Source organism: Chiloscyllium plagiosum, unplaced genomic scaffold (assembly GCF_037043375.1).
Source record: "Chiloscyllium plagiosum isolate Xiang-an unplaced genomic scaffold, Cpla_swu_hap1 HiC_scaffold_50, whole genome shotgun sequence".
NCBI classification, from domain to species: Eukaryota; Metazoa; Chordata; class Chondrichthyes; order Orectolobiformes; family Hemiscylliidae; genus Chiloscyllium; species Chiloscyllium plagiosum.
In genome coordinates, this window is record NW_028270188.1 from 19,670,180 (window position 1) to 19,692,866 (window position 22,687).

The window sequence follows — 22,687 nt, forward strand, 5'->3', positions numbered from 1 at the left end:
GTGTCTCTTTCTCTCTCTCTCTCTCTCTGTGTCGCTTTTTCTCTCTCTATCTGTGTCTCTCTCTCTCTCTATCTAGTGTCTCTTTCTCTCTTTCTGTCTCTCTCTCTCTCTATCTGTGTCTCTTTCTCTCTCTGTCTCTCTCTCTCTCTCTGTCTCTCTCTCTCTCTCTCTGTCTCTCTCTCTCGATCTGTATCTCTTTCTCTCTGTGTCTCTCTATCTGTGTCTCTCTCTCTCTCTCTCTGTGTCTCTCACTCTCTCTCTCTCTCTCTGTGTCTCTCTCTCTCTATCTGTGTCTCTGTCTCTCTCTCTGTCTCTCTCTCTCTGTGTCTCTCTCTCTCTCTGTGTCTCTGTCTCTCTCTCTCTGTCTCTCTCTCTCTCTATCTGTGTCTCTGTCTCTCTCTCTCTGTCTCTCTCTGTCTCGCTCTCTGTCTCATTCTCTGTGTCTCTCTCTCTGTCTCATTCTCTGTGTCTCTCTCTCTGTCTCTTTCTCTCTGGATCAGTGGTGCTAGAAGAGCACAGCAGGTCAGGCAGCATCCGAGGAGCAGGAGAATCGACGTTTCCAGCATCTGCAGTCATTGTTTTTACCTCTTTCTCTCTGTGTCTATCTCTCTCTCTCCCTATCTCTGTCACCCCCTCCAGCCCCTACACCCCCTCCCTATCTCTGTCACCCCCTCCAGCCCCTGCACCCCCTCCCTATCTCTGTCACCCCCTCCAGCCCCTGCACCCCCTCCCTATCTCTGTAACCCCCTCCAGCCCCTACACCCCCTCCCTATCTCTGTAACCCCCTCCAGCCCCTACACCCCCTCCCTATCTCTGTCACCCCCTCCAGCCCCTACACCCCCTCCCTATCTCTGTCACCCCCTCCAGCCCCTACACCCCCTCCCTATCTCTGTAACCCCCTCCAGCCCCTACACCCCCTCCCTATCTCTGTAACCCCCTCCAGACCCTACACCCCCTCCCTATCTCTGTCACCCCCTCCAGCCCCTACACCCCCTCCCTATCTCTGTAACCCCCTCCAGCCCCTACACCCCCTCCCTATCTCTGTAACACCCCCCCAGCCCCTACACCCCCTCCCTATCTCTGTAACCCCCTCCAGCCCCTAGACCCCCTCCCTATCTCTGTAACCCCCTCCAGCCCCTACACCCCCTCCCTATCTCTGTAATCCCCTCCAGCCCCTACATCCCCTCCCTATCTCTGTAACCCCCTCCAGCCCCTACACCCCCTCCCTATCTCTGTAACCCCCTCCAGCCCCTACACCCCCTCCCTCTCTCTGTAGCCCCCTCAAGCCCCTTCATCCCCTCCCTATCTCCGTAACCCCCTCCAGCCCCTACATCCCCTTCCTATCTCTGTAACCCCCTCCAGCCCCTACACCCCCTCCCTATCTCTGTAACCCCCTCCAGCCCCTACACCCCCTCCCTATCTCTGTAACCCCCTCCAGCCCCTACACCCCCTCCCTATCTCTGTAACCCCCTCCAGCCCCTACACCCCCTCCCTCTCTCTGTAGCCCCCTCAAGCCCCTTCATCCCCTCCCTATCTCCGTAACCCCCTCCAGCCCCTACATCCCCTTCCTATCTCTGTAACCCCCTCCAGCCCCTACACCCCCTCCCTATCTCTGTAACCCCCTCCAGCCCCTACACCCCCTCCCTATCTCTGTAACACCTCCAGCCCCTACACTCCCTCCCTATCTCTGTAACCCCCTCCAGCCCCTATACACCCTCCCTATCTCTGTAACCTCCATCCAGCCCCTACACCCCCTCCCTATCTCTGTACCCCCTCCAGACCCTACAGCCCCCTCCCTATCTCTGTAATCCCCTCCAGCCCCTACACCCCCTCCCTATCTCTGTAACACCCCTCCAGCCCCTACACCCCCACCCTGTCTCTGTAACCCCCTCCAGCCCCTACACCCCCTCCCTATCTCTGTAACCCCCTCCCTCCACTACACGCCCTCCCTATCTCTGTAACCCCCTCCAGCCCCTACACCCCCTCCCTATCTCTGTAACCCCCTCCCGCCCCTACACCCCCTCCCTGTCTCTGTAACCCCCTCCAGCCCCTACACCCCCTCCCTATCTCTGTAACCCCCTTCAGCCCCTACACCCCGCCCATCTCCATAACCCCCTCCAGACCCTACAGCCCCCTCCCTATCTCTGTAATCCCCTCCAGCCCCTACACCCCCTCCCTATCTCTGTAACACCCCTCCAGCCCCTACACCCCCACCCTGTCTCTGTAACCCCCTCCAGCCCCTACACCCCCTCCCTATCTCTGTAACCCCCTCCCTCCACTACACGCCCTCCCTATCTCTGTAACCCCCTCCAGCCCCTACACCCCCTCCCTATCTCTGTAACCCCCTCCCGCCCCTACACCCCCTCCCTGTCTCTGTAACCCCCTCCAGCCCCTACACCCGCTCCCTATCTCTGTAACCCCCTCCCTCCCCTACACCCCCTCCCTATCTCTGTAACCCGCTCCAGCCCCTATACCCCCTCCCTATCTCTGTAACCCCCTCCAGCCCCCACACCCCCTCCCTATCTCTGTAACCCCCTCCAGCCCCTACACCCCCTCCCTATCTCTGTAACCCCCTCCAGCCCCTACACCCCCTCCCTATCTCTGTAACCCCCTCCAGCCCCTACACCCCCTCCCTATCTCTGTAACCCCCTCCAGCCCCTACACCCCCTCCCTACCTCTGTACCCCCTCCAGCCCCGACGCCCCCTCCCTATCTCTGTAACCCCCTCCAGCCCCTACACCCCCTCCCTATCTCTGTACCCCCTCCAGCCCCTACACCCCCTCCCTATCTCTGTAACCCCCTCCGGCCCCTACACCCCCTCCCTATCTCTGTAACCCCTTCCCTATCTCTGTAACACCCTCCAGCCCCTACACCCCCTCCCTATCTCTGTAACCCCCTCCAGCCCCTACACCCCCTCCCTATCTTTGTAACCCCCTCTAGTCCCTACACCCCCTCCCTAACTCTGTAAACCCCTCCAGTCCCTACACCCCCTCCCTATCTCTGTAACCTCCTCCAGCCCCTACACCCCCTCCCTATCTCTGTAACCCCCTCCCTCTGCTACACCCCCTCCCTATCTTTGTAACCCCGTCCAGCCCCTACATCCCCTCCCTATCTCTGAAACCCCCTCCAGCCCCTACACCCCCTCCCTATCTCTGTAACCCCCTCCAGCCCCTACACCCCCTCCCTATCTCTGTACCCGCTCCAGCCCCTACACCCCCTCCCTATCTCTGTAACCCCTCCAGCCCCTACACCCCCTCCCTATCTCTGTAACCCCTCCAGCCCCTACACCCCCTCCCTATCTCTGTAATCCCCTCTCTCCCCTACACTCCCTCCCTATCCCTGTAACCCCCTCCAGCCCCTACACCCCCTCCCTATCCCTGTAACCCCCTCCAGCCCCTACACCCCCTCCCTATCTCTGTACCCGCTCCAGCCCCTACACCCCCTCCCTATCTCTGTAACCCCTCCAGCCCCTACACCCCCTCCCTATCTCTGTAACCCCCTCCAGCCCCTACACCCCCTCCCTATCTCTGTAACCCCCTCCAGCCCCTACACCCCCTCCCTATCTCTGTAATCCCCTCTCTCCCCTACACCCCCTCCCTATCCCTGTAACCCCCTCCAGCCCCTACACCCCCTCCCTATCTCTGTAACCCCCCTCCAGAGTCTCTGTGCCCACCCAGTGTCCTCACCCTCTCCTTCCCGTGATCGATGAACCCTGCTCTCTGACCGAGGTGGTCTGAACGGTTCCCCGCAGCCACCGAGTTACTGGGATCGTCCTGTGCGTGCGACTGCTCATTGAGGGCTGTGACCTCATTCTGCTGAGGTCAAGAGAGGGAGCGCTGGGTGTTGGGAGGGTGTGGGCCGTATGTCTTGAGTTGATAAGGGGGTGGGGAGTGGGTGTGTGATCTGGGGGCACACACACTCACACACTCACAGGGAGACTGCGAGCTCTGCAGCTGAGGACAGTCGCAGTGCCCGCTGTAGGACACTCAGACATGGGTTGGCTGGTGGAGCGCTCTCGCAGACAGGTCGCCATCTTCCCAGATCTCCATGTGGTCTGGGTCCTCCTCGCTGTCTCACTAATTCCAGGCGGTAAGCTAATCCTCAGGGTTCCCCGTCTCCGGGAGGATCATTCCCTGTCGCCGTTCCCCTGCCAGTCTGGCACTGGGTGTCCCACAGTGGGCACTGGGGGTCTCAGTGTCCCCGTGTCTGTCTGTGTGTGCCTCAGTCTCTGTGTGTGTCTCTCTATGTCTGTGTGTGTGAGTGCGTGTGTGTGTGTGTATCTGTGTGTCTGTATGAGTGTGTGTGTATCTGTGTGTCTGTATGAGTGTGTGTGTGTGTGTGTGAGAGTATGTGTGAGTGTGTGTGTGAGTGTGAGAGTGTGTGTGATTGTGTGTGTGAGTGTTTTTGTTGTATGAGTGTGTGTGTTTGAGAGTTTGAGTGTGTGTGAATGTGTGTGTTTGAGAGTGTGTGTGTGAGTGGGTGTGTGTGTGAGAGTGTGTGTGAGTGTGTGTGTGAGAATGTGTGTGTGAGTGAGTGTGTGTGAATGTGTGTGTTTGAGAGTGTGTGTGTGAGTGGGTGTGTGTGTGTGAGAGTGTGTGTGAGTGTGTGTGAGAGAATGTGTGTGTGAGTGAGTGTGTATGTGTGTGAGAGTGTGTTGTATGAGTGTGTGTGTGTGAGAGTGTGCGTGAGAGTGTGTGTGAGTGTGTGTGAGTCTGGGTGTAAGAGTGTGTGTGAGTGTGTGTGAGTCTGGGTGTAAGAGTGTGTGTGAGTGTGTGTGTGTTTGAGTGTGTGTGGGTGTGTGTGAGAGAGTGTTTTTTTTGAGAGTGTGAGTGTGTGAGAGTGTGTGTGTGAGATTGTGTATGTGCGTAAGAGTGTGTGTGTGTGAGAGTGTGTGTGTGAGTGTTTTTGTTGTATGAGTGTGTGTGTTTGAGAGTGAGTGTGTGTGAATGTGTGTGTGTTTGAGAGTGTGTGTGTGTGAGTGGGTGTATGTGCGTGAGAGTGTGTGTGAGTGAGTGTGTGTGTGTTTGAGAGTGTGAGTGTGTGTGTGAGTGTGTGTGTGTGAGTGTGTGTGTGTGTGAGTGGGTGTGTTTCTGTTGTATGAGTGTGTGTGTAAGAGAGTGTGAGTGTGTGTGGGAGTGTGTGTGTGTTTGAGAGTGTGAGTGTGTGTGGGAGTGTTTTTGTTGTATGAGTGTGTGTGTTTGAGAGTGAGTGTGTGTGAATGTGTGTGTGTTTGAGAGTGTGTGTGTGTGAGTGGGTGTATGTGCGTGAGAGTGTGTGTGAGTGAGTGTGTGTGTGTTTGAGAGTGTGAGTGTGTGTGTGAGTGTGTGTGTGTGAGTGTGTGTGTGTGTGAGTGGGTGTGTTTCTGTTGTATGAGTGTGTGTGTAAGAGAGTGTGAGTGTGTGTGGGAGTGTGTGTGTGTTTGAGAGTGTGAGTGTGTGTGGGAGTGTGTGTGTGTGAGTGTGTGTGTGTGTGAGTGGGTGTGTTTCTGTTGTATGAGTGTGTGTGTAAGAGAGTGTGAGTGTGTGTGGGAGTGTGTGTGTGTTTGAGAGTGTGAGTGTGTGTGGGAGTGTGTGTGTGTGAGTGTGTGTGTGTGTGAGTGGGTGTGTTTCTGTTGTATGAGTGTGTGTGTAAGAGAGTGTGAGTGTGTGTGGGAGTGTGTGTGTGTTTGAGAGTGTGAGTGTGTGTGGGAGTGTGTGTGTGGAGAGTGGGTGTGTGAGAGTGTGTGAGTGTGCGAGAGAGAGTGTGTGTGAGAGTGTGTGTGTGTGAGAGTGTGTGTGAGTGGGTGAGTGTGAGAGTGTGTGTGTGAGTGAGTGGGTATGTATGAGAGTGTGTGTGAGTGTGTGTGTGAGAGTGTGAGTGTGTGTGAGAGTGTGTGTGAGAGTGTGTGTGTGAGAGTGCGTGTGTGAGTGTGTGTGTGAGAGTGCGTGTGTGAGTGCGTGTGTGTGAGTGTGTGTGAGAGTGTGTGTGTGAGTGTGTGTGAGAGTGAGTGTGAGAGTGTGTGTGTGTGAGTGTGTGTGTGCGAGAGTGTGAGTGTGTGTGAGAGTGTGTGTGTGTGTGTTTGAGAGTGTGTGTGAGTGTCTGTGTGTCTGTATGAGTGTGTGTGAGTGTGTGTGTGAGTGTGTGAGTGTGTGTGTGAGTGTGTGTGTGTTTGAGAGTGTGAGTGTGTGTGTGAGTGTGTGTGTGTGTGAGTGGGTGTGTTTTTGTTGTATGAGTGTGTGTGTTTGAGAGTGTGAGTGTGTGTGGGAGTGTGTGTGTGTTTGAGAGTGTGAGTGTGTGTGGGAGTGTGTGTGGAGAGTGTGTGTGTGAGAGTGTGTGAGTGTGCGAGAGAGAGTGTGTGTGAGAGTGTGTGTGTGAGAGTGTGTGTGAGTGGGTGAGTGTGAGAGTGTGTGAGAGTGTGTGTGTGAGTGAGTGGGTATGTATGAGTGTGTGTGTGAGAGTGTGTGTGAGTGTGTGTGTGAGAGTGAGTGTGTGTGAGAGTGTGTGTGAGAGTGTGTGTGTGAGAGTGTGTGTGTGAGTGTGTGTGTGAGTGTGTGTGTGAGAGTGTGTGAGTGCGTGTGTGAGTGCGTGTGTGAGTGCGTGTGTGAGAGTGTGTGTGTGAGAGTGTGAGTGTGTGTGAGAGTGTGTGTGTGAGAGTGTGTGTGTGAGAGTGTGTGTGTGAGAGTGTGAGTGCGTGTGAGAGTGTGTGTGTGAGAGTGTGTGTGTGAGTGTGTGTGTGTGTGAGAGTGTGTGTGTGAGAGTGTGTGTGTGAGTGTGCGTGTGTGAGTGCGTGTGTGAGAGTGTGTGTGTGAGTGTGCGTGTGTGAGTGCGTGTGTGAGTGTGTGTGTGAGTGTGTGTGAGAGTGAGTGTGAGAGTGCGTGGGTGTGTGAGTGTGTGTGAGTGTGTGTGTGAGAGTGTGTGTGTGAGAGTGTGTGTGTGTGAGTGTGTGTGAGAGTGTGAGTGTGTGTGAGAGTGTGTGTGCGAGTGTGTGTGTGTGTGTGTGAGAGTGTGTGTGTGTGTGTGTGTGTATGCGTGTGAGAGTGAGCTGGGCTTACATTCAAATTCAAACTGATCCACGATCGAAAACACACAGAGTGACAGAGAGGGGGCTGAATGGCCTCCTGTCCCTGTGTGACAGGCTGGAGGAGGAGGGGCTGAATGGCCTCCTGTTCCTGTCTAACAGGCTGGAGGAGGAGGGGGCTGAATGGCCTCCTGCTGTTCCTGTGTAACAGGCTGGAGGAGGATGGGCTGAATGGCCTCCTGCTGTTCCTGTGTAACAGGCTGGAGGAGGAGGGGGCTGAATGGCCTCCTGTCCCTGTGTGATAGGCTGGAGGAGGATGGGCTGAATGGCCTCCTGCTGTTCCTGTGTAACAGGCTGGAGGAGGAGGGTGGCTGAATGGCCTCCTGTCCCTTTGTGACAGGCTGGAGGAGGATGGGCTGAATGGCCTCCTGCTGTTCCTGTGTAACAGGCTGGAGGAGGAGGGGGCTGAATGGCCTCCTGTCCCTGTGTGATAGGCTGGAGGAGGAGGGTGGCTGAATGGCCTCCTGTCCCTGTGTAACAGGCTGGAGGAGGAGGGGCTGAATGGCCTCCTGTCCCTGTGTGATAGGCTGGAGGAGGAGGGTGGCTGAATGGCCTCCTGTCCCTTTGTGACAGGCTGGAGGAGGAGGGGCTGAATGGCCTCCTCCAGTTGAGGTCAGAGTGGAGAGTGTGTTGCTGGACAAGCAGCCGAGGAGCAGGAGAGTCGACATTTATGCTAGCCCTTGATTTGGCGATCTGGGTTTCGAACTGGCTGCTGACAGAAGGCAGAGAGGGTGGTTGTAGGTGGGAAGTATTCTGCCTGGAGGTCAGTGGTGAGTGGGGTCCCGCTGGGCTCTGAACATGGGCCTCTGCTCTTTGTCGTTTTTATAAATGACTTGGATGAGGAGGTTGAGGGGTGGGTTGGTAAATTTGCAGACGACACAAAGGTTGGAGGTGTCGTTGACAGTATAGAGGACTGTTGTAGGCTACAATGTGACATTGACACGATGCAGAGATGGGCTGAGCGGTGGCAGATGGAGTTCAACCTGGATAAATGCGAAATGATGCATTTTGGAAGGTCAAACTCGAATGCTGACTATAGGATTAAAGACAGGATTCTTGGCAGTGTGGAGGGACAGAGGGACCTGGGGGTGCAAGTACATAGAACATAGAACAATACAGCACAGAACAGGCCCTTCGGCCCACGATGTTGTGCCGAACATTTGTCCTAGCTTAAGCACCTATCCATGTACCCATACAATTGCTGCTTAAAGGTCACCAATGATTCTGACTCTGCCACTCCCACAGGCAGCGCATTCCATGCCCCCACCACTCTCTGGGTAAAGAACCCACCCCTGACATCCCCCCTATACCTTCCACCCTTCACCTTAAATTTATGTCCCCTTGTAACACTCTGTTGTACCCGGGGAAAAAGTTTCTGACTGTCTACTCTATCTATTCCCCTGATCATCTTATAAACCTCTATCAAGTCACCCCTCATCCTTCGCCGTTCCAACGAGAAAAGGCCTAGCACTCTCAACCTATCCTCGTACAACCTATTGTCCATTCCATGCAACATCCTGGTAAATCTTCTCTGCACCCTCTCCAAAGCTTCCACATCTTTCCTAAAGTGAGGCGACCAGAACTGCACACAGTACTCCAAATGTGGCCTAACCAAAGTCCTGTACAGCTGCAACATCACTTCACGACTCTTGAATTCAATCCCTCTGCTAATGAACACTAATACACCATAGGCCTTCTTACAAGCTCCATCCACCCGAGTGGCAACTTTCAAAGATCTAGGAACATAGACCCCAAGATCCCTCTGTTCCTCCACCTCACTAAGAACCCTACCGTTAACCCTGTATTCCGCGTTCTTATTTGTCTTTCCAAAATGACAACCTCACACTTGGCAGGGTTGAACTCCATCTGCCACTCCTCAGCCCAGCTCTGCATCATATCTAAGTCCCTTTGCAGCCGACAACAGCCCTCCTCACTATCCACAACTCCACCAATCTTCGTATCGTCTGCAAATTTACTGACCCACCCTTCGACTCCCTCTTCCAAGTCATTAATAAAAATTACAAACAGCAGAGGACCCAGAACTGATCCCTGCGGAACTCCACTTGTAACTGGGCTCCAGGCTGAATATTTACCATCTACCACCACTCTCTGACTTCGACCGGTTAGCCAGTTTTCTATCTAATTGGCCAAATTTCCCTCTATCCCATGCCTCCTGATTTTCCGCATAAGCCTACCATGGGGAACCTTATCAAATGCCTTACAAAAACCCATGTACACTACATCCACTGCTCTACCCTCATCCACATGCTTGGTCACCTCCTCAAAGAATTCAATCAGACTTGTAAGGCAAGACCTACCCTTCACAAATCGTGCTGGCTGTCCCTAATCAAGCAGTGTCTTTCCAGATACTCATAAATCCTATCCCTCAGTACCCTTTCCATTACTTTACCTACCACCGAAGTAAGACTAACTTCCCTCTAAGATCCCTCAAAGTTGCCACCCAAGTGGATAGTGTTGTTGAGAAAGCATATGGTGTTTTGGCTTTCATTAACAGGAGGATCGAGTTTAAGAGCCGCGAGGTGTTGCTGCAGCTCTACAAGTCCCTGGTGAGACCACACTTGGAATATTGTGTCCAGGTCTGGTCGCCCTACTATAGGAAAGATACAGAGGCTTTGGAGAGGGTGCAGAGAAGGTTTACCAGGATGCTGCCTGGACTGGAGGGGTGGCCTGATGGAGAAAGGTTGAATAAGCTCAGACTTTTCTCTCTGGAGAGAAGGAGGGAGAGAGGAGACCTGACCGAGGTGTACAAAATAATGAGAGGAATAGATAGAGTCAATAGCCAGAGACCTTTCCCCAGGGCAGGATGGACAGGGACGAGGGGTCATAGTTTGAAGATATTAGGAGGAAGGTATAGAGGAGACGTCAGAGGTAGGTTCTTTACGCAGAGAGCTGTGAATGTATGGGATGTGTTGCCAGCGGTGGTGGTGGAGGCAGAGTCATTGGGGACAGTTAAGCAACTGCTGGATATGCACATAGAGAGCAGTGAGTTGGGGGGTGCGTAGGTTGTTACGATATTTGACATTAGGATTAATCCTCGGCACAACATTGTGGGCCGAAGGGCCTGCTCTGTGCTGTACTTCTCTATGTTCTATCAGGAGTGGGCCAGAGGGCTGAGAGATAAATGGGAGGGCGGGGGGCGAGGGGGGGGGGGTGAAGGTAACTGGGAAAGCGATTGGCGGACGAAGGTGAGGGAGAAGGGTGATAGGTCAGTGGGGGCAGTGATGGATGGGTTCAGAGGGCAGGGCCGGGGTTGGAGAAATTTGCCCAGTAATGCTGAGAAGACGAAGCATATTCCGAGTCAGACTGACGTAGGGGGTTGATGAGTGCGGGATTACCGCGGCAGGGAGAATGCTCAAGCTGAAACAGTCTGTCCAGGAAGCTGAGAACGCTCTCCCTCGGGCTGGCGATGAAGCCAGGGGTTGAGAGGAAACTTGGACAATAAGCTTCGTGAAAATATGGGAAGGATCGAGAGCATTTGGGAATGAAGTTATCTGCTAATTGGAAAGCAGTCATCGACTTGGGGTGACCTGATAGAGGTGTACAAGATGATTAGGGGTTTAGGTAGGGTTGACCATGAGAACCTTTTTCCACGGATGGAGTCAGCTATTACGAGGGGGCATAGCTTTAAATTAAGGGGGGGGTAGGTATAGGATAGATGTTAGGGGTAGATATAGTTCATGGAATGCCCTGCCAGTAGCAGTGGTGGACTCTCCCTCTTTATGGGCATTTAAACGGGCATTGGATAGGCATATGGAGGATAGTGGGCTAGTGTAGGTTAGGTGGGCTTGGATCGGCGCAACATCGAGCGCCTGTACTGCGCTGTATTCTTCTATGTTCTATGAAAGGAGGTCCTGATGACCAATACAGTGTACCATCCCGACGGTATCGATGGGAGCAGGAGATTGCAGCTCTCTTCGTGGTGTTGTTGGGGGGGGGGGGGGGGGGGGGTGGTGAGAATGGCTTTTGTGAAACAGCCACGAGCTCCCATTGCTCCTGTCCTGGCAGTGAGCTCCTTGGTGTGACCCCTCCAGCTGACCTGTTGTGTGTGTGGTTTCGGGATTGCTGTGGTACCATACTGCCCTTGGGGCTCGGGGGCACCTGGGTGGACTGGGTATTGTGAGCCTGTTTTCAGGGAGTGTATTCCGTTGTCTGTGACTGCTGTCAGGTAACACTTCTCAGCTGGTTTGGTCCCTGCTGACGCCACTCTGGGTGTTTCTGGGATAGTTTGGCCAAGTTCGCTTTCCCTATGTTCTGTCATGAAGGGCTTATGTCCGAAACATTGATTCTCCTGCTCCTCGGATGACCAGTTGTGCTTTTCCAGCAACACACTCTCGAATCTGATCTCCAGCATCTGCAGACCTTCTCAAGTTGAGGTGTATGTTGCCAGTATTTCCCGCCCCGTCCCTAGTTACCCCCCCCTTGAGAAGGTGGGGGGTGAGCTGCCTCCTTGACCCGCTGCAGTCCATGTGCTGTAGGGGAGACCCACAATGTCCCTGAGGGAGGGAATCCCAGGATTCTGACCCAGGAAGGAACGGCCGATAGATTTCCAAGTCGGGATGGGGAGGGGCTCGGAGGGGAACTTGCAGGGGGTGGGGGGGGGGGGGGGTATCCCCATGTACCTGCTGCCCCTTGTCCTTCTGGATGGAAGTGGCCGTGGGTTTGGAAGGTGCTGCCTGAGGGTCTTTGGTGAGTTTCTGCAGGTCATCTTGTAGCTGGTACACACTGGGGGGGGGGGGGGGGGATGGTACACACTGCTGTTACTGAGGGTCGGTGGGGGGAGGGAGGGGATGGTACACACTGCTGTTACTGAGGGTCGGTGGGGGGGGAGGGGATGGTACACACTGCTGTTACTGAGGGTCGGTGGGGGGGAGGGGATGGTACACACTGCTGTTACTGAGGGTTGGTGGGGGGAGGGAGGGAGGGGATGGTACACACTGCTGTTACTGAGGGTCGGTGGGGAGGGAGGGAGGGGATGGTACACACTGCTGTTACTGAGGGTCGGTGGGGGGAGGGAGGGGATGGTACACACTGCTGTTACTGAGGGTCGGTGGGGGAGGGAGGGGATGGTACACACTGCTGTTACTGAGGGTCGGTGGGGGAGGGAGGGGATGGTACACACTGCTGTTTCTGAGGGTCGGTGGGGGAGGGACGGAGGGGATGGTACACACTGCTGTTACTGAGGGTCGGTGGGGGGAGGGAGGGGATGGTACACACTGCTGTTACTGAGCGTCGGTGGGGGGGGGGAGGGGATGGTACACACTGCTGTTACTCAGGGTCGGTGGGGGGGGGGAGGGGATGGTACACACTGCTGTTACTGAGGGTCGGGGGGGGGGGGAGGGGATGGTACACACTGCTGTTACTGAGGGTCGGTGGGGAGGGAGGGAGGGGATGGTACACACTGCTGTTACTGAGGGTCGGTGGGGGGAGGGAGGGGATGGTACACACTGCTGTTACTGAGGGTCGGTGGGGGGAGGGAGGGGATGGTACACACTGCTGTTACTGAGGGTCAGTGGGGGGAGGGAGGGAGGGGATGGTACACACTGCTGTTACTGAGGGTCGGTGGGGGGGAGGGAGGGGATGGTACACACTGCTGTTACTGAGCGTCGGTGGGGGGAGGGAGGGGATGGTACACACTGCTGTTACTGAGCGTCGGTGGGGGGTGGAGGGAGGGGATGGTACACACTGCTGTTACTGAGGGTCGGTGGGGGGTGGAGGGAGGGGATGGTACACACTGCTGTTACTGAGGATCGGTGGGGGGAGGGAGGGGATGGTACACACTGCTGTTACTGAGGGTCAGTGGGGGGAGGGAGGGAGGGGATGGTACACACTGCTGTTACTGAGGGTCGGTGGGGGGGAGGGAGGGGATGGTACACACTGCTGTTACTGAGCGTCGGTGGGGGGAGGGAGGGGATGGTACACACTGCTGTTACTGAGCGTCGGTGGTGGGAGGGAGGGGATGGTACACACTGCTGTTACTGAGGGTCGGTGGGGGGAGGGAGGGGATGGTACACACTGCTGTTACTGAGGGTCGGTGGGGGGAGGGAGGGGATGGTACACACTGCTGTTACTGAGGGTCGGTGGGGGGAGGGAGGGGATGGTACACACTGCTGTTACTGAGGGTCGGTGGGGGGAGGAAGGGGATGGTCTACACTGCTGTTACTGAGCGTCGGTGGGGGGGAGGGAGGGAGGGAGCGAGGTGATGTTTGTGAGTGTGGGGGCTGCTTTCCCCCTGGATGGTGTCGAGCTTCTCGAGTGTTGTTGGAGCTGCCCCCACCCAGGGGCAAGTGGGGAGTATTCCCTCACCCTCCTGCCTTGGGCCTTGTCGATGGTGGGACAGTCTTTGGGGGGAGTCAGGAGGGGAGTTACTCGCTGCAGTATTCCCAGCCTCTGACCTGCTCTTGGAGCCGCTGGGTTGATGTGGTGGGTCCTGTTGGGTTTCTAGTCGGTGGTAACCCCCAGGATGTTGGGAGTGGGGGGAGTCAGGGATGGGAACACCATTGAATGTCTGAGGGGGGGGGGGTGTGACGATGGTGATGTGGTTAAGTGTCTCTCTCTCTCTCTCTCTCTCTCCACATTCAGTTGCACAATCCCCAACGACATCAACTTTGACGACAACCCGAGCACAGAGCGTTCCCAGGACAAGGGGCTCACTCTCCCCTCGTCCCAACGTCATCCAGGGTGAGTGACCCCTCCCCCCCCGCAGTCCTTCATTCACACTGCCCCCTGTCCCACAGCAGATAGTGAGGGAGAGACCTGCCTCAGTCTCCAGCATATTCCCTCAAGGCCTCCAGACCAATCTTGTCAGGAGCCATCTGGGGAAGGGTGACCATAACATGACTGAGCTGGTCTTTAGGATGGAGGGTGACCGCGTTGGAAGCAAATCCCGAATCCTGAATCTAAGGAATGGGAAATATGTGGATCTGGGATGAGCATCTGGATGGGGACTTGACTAGGAAGGGTTTGGCCCAGGGATATGGGCCAAATTCTGGTAAACGGGTCATCCCCTGGAATTGGGAAGCAGGACTGAGGGGCTGAATGGCCTTCCTTCGGTTCTGCCCAACAAGATCGAACAATGGGCTGAAAGACCTCGACCTGTTCCACGATAACAGGATCAAGGAAGGGGCTGAATGGCCTTCAGCTGTTCCTGTGTAACTGTCTGGAGAATAGGGCAGAATGGCCTCCTGCTGTTACTGAGGGTCGGTGGCGGGGGAGGGGATGGTACACACTGCTGTTACTGAGGGTCGGTGGGGGGAGGGAGGGAGGGGGTGGTACACACTGCTGTTACTGAGGGTCGGTGGGGGGAGGGAGGGAGGGGGTGGTACACACTGCTGTTACTGAGGGTCGGTGGGGGGAGGGAGGGAGGGGGTGGTACACACTGCTGTTACTGAGGGTCGGTGGGGGGAGGGAGGGAGGGGGTGGTTCACACTGCTGTTACTGAGGGTCGGTGGGGGGAGGGAGGGAGGGGGTGGTACACACTGCTGTTACTGAGCGTCGGTGGGGGGAGGGAGGGGATGGTACACACTGCTGTTACTGAGGGTCGGTGGGGGGGGCGGGAGGGGATGGTACACACTGCTGTTACTGAGGGTCGGTGGGGGGGAAGGGATGGTACAAACTGCTGTTACTGAGGGTCGGTGGAGGGGGGGGAAGCGGATGGTACACACTGCTGTTACTGAGGGTCGGTGGAGGGGAGGGAGGGAGGGGATGGTACACACTGCTGTTACTGAGGGTCGGTGGGGGGAGGGCGGGGATGGTACACACTGCTGTTACTGAGGGTCGGTGGGGGGACGGAAGGGATGGTACACACTGCTGTTACTGAGGGTCGGTGGGGGGGGGAGGGGATGGTACACACTGCTGTTACTGAGCGTCGGTGGGGGGAGGGAGGGGAAGGTACACACTGCTGTTACTGAGGGTCGGTGGGGAGGGAGTGGATGGTACACACTGCTGTTACTGAGGGTCGGTGGGGGGAGGGAGGGGATGGTACACACTGCTGTTACTGAGGGTCGGGGGAGGGAGGGGATGGTACACACTGCTGTTACTGAGGGTCGGTGGGGGGAGGGAGGGGATGGTACACACTGCTGTTACTGAGGGTCGGTGGGGGGAGGGAGGGGAAGGTACACACTGCTGTTACTGAGGGTCGGTGGGGGGGAGGGAGGGGATGGTACACACTGCTGTTACTGAGGGTCGTGGGGGGGGGGGGGATGGTACACACTGCTGTTACTGAGGGTCGGTGGAGGGAGGGAGGGGAAGGTACACACTGCTGTTACTGAGGGTCGGTGGGGGGGAGGGGATGGTACACACTGCTGTTACTGAGGGTCGGTGGGGGGAGGGAGGGGATGGTACACACTGCTGTTACTGAGGGTCGGTGGGGGGAGAGGGAGGGGATGGTACACACTGCTGTTACTGAGGGTCGGTGGGGGTGAGCGAGGGGATGGTACACACTGCTGTTACTGAGGGTCGGTGGGGGGGGAGGGAGGGGATGGTACACACTGCTGTTACTGAGGGTCGGTGGGGGGAGGGAGGGGATGGTACACACTGCTGTTACTGAGGGTCGGTGGGGGGAGGGAGGGGATGGTACACACTGCTGTTACTGAGGGTCGGTGGGGGGGAGGGAGGGAGGGGACGGTACACACTGCTGTTACTGAGCGTCGGTGGGGGGGAGAGAGGGAGGGAGCGAGGTGATGTTTGTCAGTGTGAGGGCTGCTTTCCCCCTGGATGGTGTCGAGCTTCTCGAGTGTTGTTGGAGCTGCCCCCACCCAGGGGCAAGTGGGGAGTATTCCCTCACCCTCCTGCCTTGGGCCTTGTCGATGGTGGGGACAGGCTTTGGGGGGAGTCAGGAGGGGAGTTACTCGCTGCAGTATTCCCAGCCTCTGACCTGCTCTTGGAGCCGCTGGGTTGATGTGGTGGGTCCTGTTGGGTTTCTAGTCGGTGGTAACCCCCAGGATGTTGGGAGTGGGGGGAGTCAGGGATGGGAACACCATTGAATGTCTGAGGGGGGGGGTGTGACGATGGTGATGTGGTTAAGTGTCTCTCTCTCTCTCTCTCTCTCCACATTCAGTTGCACAACCAACAACGACATCAACTTTGACGACAACCCGAGCACAGAGCGTTCCCAGGACAAGGGGCTCACTCTCCCCTCGTCCCAACGTCATCCAGGGTGAGTGACCCCTCCCCCCCCGCAGTCCTTCATTCACACTGCCCCCTGTCCCACAGCAGATAGTGAGGGGGAGACCTGCCTCAGTCTCCAGCATATTCCCTCAAGGCCTCCAGACCAATCTTGTCAGGAGCCATCTGGGGAAGGGTGACCATAACATGACTGAGCTGGTCTTTAGGATGGAGGGTGACCGCGTTGGAAGCAAATCCCGAATCCTGAATCTAAGGAATGGGAAATATGTGGATCTGGGATGAGCATCTGGATGGGGACTTGACTAGGAAGGGTTTGGCCCAGGGATATGTGCCAAATTCTGGTAAACGGGGCATCCCCTGGAATTGGGAAGCAGGACTGAGGGGCTGAATGGCCTTCCTTAGGTTCTGCCCAACAAGATCGAACAATGGGCTGAAAGACCTCGACCTGTTCCACGATAACAGGATCAAGGAAGGGGCTGAATGGCCTCCAGCTGTTCCTGTGTAACTGTCTGGAGAATAGGGCAGAATGGTCTCCTGCTGTTACTGAGGGTCGGTGGGGGGAGGGAGGGAGGGGGTGGTACACACTGCTGTTACTGAGGGTCGGTGGGGGGAGGGAGGGAGGGGATGGTACACACTGCTGTTACTGAGGGTCGGTGGGGGGGAGGGAGGGGGTGGTACACACTGCTGTTACTGAGGGTCGGTGGGGGGGGGGGATGGTACACACTGCTGTTACTGAGGGTCGGTGGGGGGAGGGAGGGGATGGTACACACTGCTGTTACTGAGGGTCGGTGGGGGGGGCGGGAGGGGATGGTACACACTGCTGTTACTGAGGGTCGGTGGGGGGGGGAGGGGATGGTACACACTGCTGTTACTGAGGGTCGGTGGGGGGGAGGGGATGGTACACACTGCTGTTACTGAGGGTCGGTGGGGGGGGAGGGAGGGGATGGTACACACTGCTGTTACTGAGGGTCAGTGGGGGGAGTGAGGGGATGGTACACACTACTGTTACTGAGGGTCGGTGGGGGGGGGGCGGGGATGGTACACACTGCTGTTACTGAGGGTCGGTGGGGGGAGGGAGGGGATGGTACACACTGCTGTTACTGAGGGTCGGTGGGGGGGGCGGGAGGGGATGGTACACACTGCTGTTACTGAGGGTCGGTGGGGGGAGGGAGGGGATGGTACACACTGATGTTACTGAGGGTCGGTGGGGGAGGGAGGGGATGGTACACACTGCTGTTACTGAGCGTCGGTGGGGGGGAGGGAGGGAGGGGATGGTACACACTGCTGTTACTGAGGGTCGGTGGGGGGAGGGAGGGGATGGTACACACTGCTGTTACTGAGGGTCGGTGGGGGGGGGAGGGGATGGTACACACTGCTGTCACTGAGTGTCGGTTGGGGGGGAGGGAGGGGATGGTACACACTGCTGTTACTGAGGGTCGGTGGGGGGGAGGGGATGGTACACACTGCTGTTACTGAGGGTCGGTGGGGGGGGAGGGAGGGGATGGTACACACTGCTGTTACTGAGGGTCGGTGGGGGGGGGGAAGCGGATGGTACACACTGCTGTTACTGAGGGTCGGTGGGGGGGGGGGGGGATGGTACATACTGCTGTTACTGAGCGTCGGTGGGGGGAGGGACGGGATGGTACACACTGCTGTTACTGAGGGTCGGTGGGGGGATGGAGGGAGGGGATGGTACACACTGCTGTTACTGAGGGTCGGTGGGGGGAGGGAGGGGATGGTACACACTGCTGTTACTGAGGGTCGGTGGGGGGACGGAAGGGATGGTACACACTGCTGTTACTGAGGGTCGGTGGGGGGGGGAGGGGATGGTACACACTGCTGTTACTGAGGGTCGGTGGGGGGGGAGGGAGGGGATGGTACACACTGCTGTTACTGAGGGTCGGTTGGGGGAGGGAGGGGATGGTACACACTGCTGTTACTGAGGGTCGGTGGGGGGAGGGAGGGGATGGTACACACTGCTGTTACTGAGGGTCGGTGGGGGGAGGGAGGGATGGTACACACTGCTGTTACTGAGGGTCGGTGGGGGGAGGGAGGGGATGGTACACACTGCTGTTACTGAGGGTCGGTGGGGGGAGGAAGGGGATGGTACACACTGCTGTTACTGAGCGTCGGTGGGGGGGAGGGAGGGAGGGAGCGAGGTGATGTTTGTGAGTGTGGGGGCTGCTTTCCCCCTGGATGGTGTCGAGCTTCTCGAGTGTTGTTGGAGCTGCCCCCACCCAGGGGCAAGTGGGGAGTATTCCCTCACCCTCCTGCCTTGGGCCTTGTCGATGGTGGGACAGGCTTTGGGGGGAGTCAGGAGGGGAGTTACTCGCTGCAGGATTCCCAGCCTCTGACCTGCTCTTGGAGCCGCTGGGTTGATGTGGTGGGTCCTGTTGTGTTTCTAGTCGGTGGTAACCCCCAGGATGTTGGGAGTGGGGGGAGTCAGGGATGGGAACACCATTGAATGTCTGAGGGGGGGGTGTGACGATGGTGATGTGGTTAAGTGTCTCTCTCTCTCTCTCTCTCTCCACATTCAGTTGCACAATCCCCAACGACATCAACTTTGACGACAACCCGAGCACAGAGCGTTCCCAGGACAAGGGGCTCACTCTCCCCTCGTCCCAACGTCATCCAGGGTGAGTGACCCCTCCCCCCCGCAGTCCTTCATTCACACTGCCCCCTGTCCCACAGCAGATAGTGAGGGGGAGACCTGCCTCAGTCTCCAGCATATTCCCTCAAGGCCTCCAGACCAATCTTGTCAGGAGCCATCTGGGGAAGGGTGACCATAACATGACTGAGCTGGTCTTTAGGATGGAGGGTGACCGCGTTGGAAGCAAATCCCGAATCCTGAATCTAAGGAATGGGAAATATGTGGATCTGGGATGAGCATCTGGATGGGGACTTGACTAGGAAGGGTTTGGCCCAGGGATATGTGCCAAATTCAGGTAAACGGGTCATCCCCTAGAATTGGGAAGCAGGACTGAGGGGCTGAATGGCCTTCCTTCGGTTCTGCCCAACAAGATCGAACAATGGGCTGAAAGACCTCGACCTGTTCCACGATAACAGGATCAAGGAAGGGGCTGAATGGCCTCCAGCTGTTCCTGTGTAACTGTCTGGAGAATAGGGCAGAATGGCCTCCTGCTGTTACTGAGGGTCGGTGGCGGGGGAGGGGATGGTACACACTGCTGTTACTGAGGGTCGGTGGGGGGAGGGAGGGAGGGGATGGTACACACTGCTGTTACTGAGGGTCGGTGGGGGGAGGGAGGGAGGGGATGGTACACACTGCTGTTACTGAGGGTCGGTGGGGGGAGGGAGGGAGGGGATGGTACACACTGCTGTTACTGAGGGTCGGTGGGGGGAGGGAGGGAGGGGGTGGTACACACTGCTGTTACTGAGGGTCGGTGGGGGTGGGGATGGTACACACTGCTGTTACTGAGGGTGGGTGGGTGGAGGGAGGGGATGGTACACACTGCTGTTACTGAGGGTCGGTGGGGGGAGTGAGGGGATGGTACACACTACTGTTACTGAGGGTCGGTGGGGGGAGTGAGGGGATGGTACACACTACTGTTACTGAGGGTCGGTGGGGGGGTGGGGGGAGGGGATGGTACACACTGCTGTTACTGAGGGTCGGTGGGGGGAGGGAGGGGATGGTACACACTGCTGTTACTGAGGGTCGGTGGGGGGAGGGAGGGGATGGTACACACTGCTGTTACTGAGGGTCGGTGGGGGGGGCGGGAGGGGATGGTACACACTGCTGTTACTGAGGGTCGGTGGGGGGGAAGGGATGGTACACACTGCTGTTACTGAGGGTCGGTGGGGGGGGAGGGAGGGGATGGTACACACTGCTGTTACTGAGGGTCGGTGGAGGGGGGGGAAGCAGATGGTACACACTGCTGTTACTGAGGGTCGGTGGAGGGGAGGGAGGGAGGGGATGGTACACACTGCTGTTACTGAGGGTCGGTGGGGGGAGGGCGGGGATGGTACACACTGCTGTTACTGAGGGTCGGTGGGGGGACGGAAGGGATGGTACACACTGCTGTTACTGAGGGTCGGTGGGGGGGGGAGGGGATGGTACACACTGCTGTTACTGAGGGTCGGTGGGGGGAGGGAGGGGAAGGTACACACTGCTGTTACTGAGGGTCGGTGGGGGGAGGGAGGGGATGGTACACACTGCTGTTACTGAGGGTCGTGGGGGGGGGGGATGGTACACACTGCTGTTACTGAGGGTCGGTGGAGGGAGGGAGGGGATGGTACACACTGCTGTTACTGAGGGTCGGTGGGGGGGAGGGAGGGAGGGGACGGTACACACTGCTGTTACTGAGCGTCGGTGGGGGGGAGAGAGGGAGGGAGCGAGGTGATGTTTGTCAGTGTGAGGGCTGCTTTCCCCCTGGATGGTGTCGAGCTTCTCGAGTGTTGTTGGAGCTGCCCCCACCCAGGGGCAAGTGGGGAGTATTCCCTCACCCTCCTGCCTTGGGCCTTGTCGATGGTGGGGACAGGCTTTGGGGGGAGTCAGGAGGGGAGTTACTCGCTGCAGTATTCCCAGCCTCTGACCTGCTCTTGGAGCCGCTGGGTTGATGTGGTGGGTCCTGTTGGGTTTCTAGTCGGTGGTAACCCCCAGGATGTTGGGAGTGGGGGGAGTCAGGGATGGGAACACCATTGAATGTCTGAGGGGGGGGGGTGTGACGATGGTGATGTGGTTAAGTGTCTCTCTCTCTCTCTCTCTCTCCACATTCAGTTGCACAACCAACAACGACATCAACTTTGACGACAACCCGAGCACAGAGCGTTCCCAGGACAAGGGGCTCACTCTCCCCTCGTCCCAACGTCATCCAGGGTGAGTGACCCCTCCCCCCCGCAGTCCTTCATTCACACTGCCCCCTGTCCCACAGCAGATAGTGAGGGGGAGACCTGCCTCAGTCTCCAGCATATTCCCTCAAGGCCTCCAGACCAATCTTGTCAGGAGCCATCTGGGGAAGGGTGACCATAACATGACTGAGCTGGTCTTTAGGATGGAGGGTGACCGCGTTGGAAGCAAATCCCGAATCCTGAATCTAAGGAATGGGAAATATGTGGATCTGGGATGAGCATCTGGATGGGGACTTGACTAGGAAGGGTTTGGCCCAGGGATATGGGCCAAATTCTGGTAAACGGGGCATCCCCTGGAATTGGGAAGCAGGACTGAGGGGCTGAATAGCCTTCCTTAGGTTCTGCCCAACAAGATCGAACAATGGGCTGAAAGACCTCGACCTGTTCCACGATAACAGGATCAAGGAAGGGGCTGAATGGCCTCCAGCTGTTCCTGTGTAACTGTCTGGAGAATAGGGCAGAATGGCCTCCTGCTGTTACTGAGGGTCGGTGGCGGGGGAGGGGATGGTACACACTGCTGTTACTGAGGGTCGGTGGGGGGAGGGAGGGGATGGTACACACTGCTGTTACTGAGCGTCGGTGGGGGGAGGGAGGGAGGGGGTGGTACACACTGCTGTTACTGAGGGTCGGTGGGGGGAGGGAGGGAGGGGATGGTACACACTGCTGTTACTGAGGGTCGGTGGGGGAGGGAGGGAGGGGATGGTACACACTGCTGTTACTGAGGGTCGGTGGGGGGGAGGGAGGGGGTGGTACACACTGCTGTTACTGAGGGTCGGTGGGGGGGGGGGATGGTACACACTGCTGTTACTGAGGGTCGGTGGGGGGGGGGGATGGTACACACTGCTGTTACTGAGGGTCGGTGGGGGGAGGGAGGGGATGGTACACACTACTGTTACTGAGGGTCGGTGGGGGGAGGGAGGGGATGGTACACACTGATGTTACTGAGGGTCGGTGGGGGAGGGAGGGGATGGTACACACTGCTGTTACTGAGGGTCGGTGGGGGGGAGGGGATGGTACACACTGCTGTTACTGAGGGTCGGTGGGAGGGAGGGGATGGTACACACTGCTGTTACTGAGCGTCGGTGGGGGGGAGGGAGGGAGGGGATGGTACACACTGCTGTTACTGAGGGTCGGTGGGGGGAGGGAGGGGATGGTACACACTGCTGTTACTGAGGGTCGGTGGGGGGAGGGAGGGAGGGGGTGGTACACACTGCTGTTACTGAGGGTCGGTGGGGGGAGGGAGGGAGGGGATGGTACACACTGCTGTTACTGAGGGTCGGTGGGGGGGAGGGAGGGGGTGGTACACACTGCTGTTACTGAGGGTCGGTGGGGGGGGGGGATGGTACACACTGCTGTTACTGAGGGTCGGTGGGGGGAGGGAGGGGATGGTACACACTGCTGTTACTGAGGGTCGGTGGGGGAGGGAGGGAGGGGATGGTACACACTGCTGTTACTGAGGGTCGGTTGGGGGGGGCGGGAGGGGATGGTACACACTGCTGTTACTGAGGGTCGGTGGGGGGGGGAGGGGATGGTACACACTGCTGTTACTGAGGGTCGGTGGGGGGGAGGGGATGGTACACACTGCTGTTACTGAGGGTCGGTGGGGGGGGAGGGAGGGGAT

At 57.4% G+C, this 22,687-nt stretch overlaps 1 protein-coding gene across 5 annotated transcripts in view; it reads left to right on the forward strand.

The window, feature by feature from the left end:
- The first annotated feature begins 3,928 nt into the window (after positions 1–3,928).
- The window catches only part of LOC148135253 (uncharacterized), a 147,697-nt gene continuing 128,938 nt past the window's right edge, over positions 3,929–22,687 (forward strand). For 3 of the 5 annotated variants that reach the window (XM_087984987.1, XM_087984991.1, XM_087984988.1), the window contains exons 1-5: positions 3,929–4,088; positions 13,657–13,755; positions 16,133–16,231; positions 18,738–18,836; positions 20,936–21,034. In XM_087984987.1, the coding sequence (XP_087841113.1) occupies positions 3,992–4,088; positions 13,657–13,755; positions 16,133–16,231; positions 18,738–18,836; positions 20,936–21,034 (493 nt within the window). In that variant the 5' untranslated portion in view covers positions 3,929–3,991. The remainder of the gene's footprint in view (positions 4,089–13,656; positions 13,756–16,132; positions 16,232–18,737; positions 18,837–20,935; positions 21,035–22,687) is intronic. The other 2 variants (XM_087984989.1, XM_087984990.1) reach the window with 2 other exon arrangements.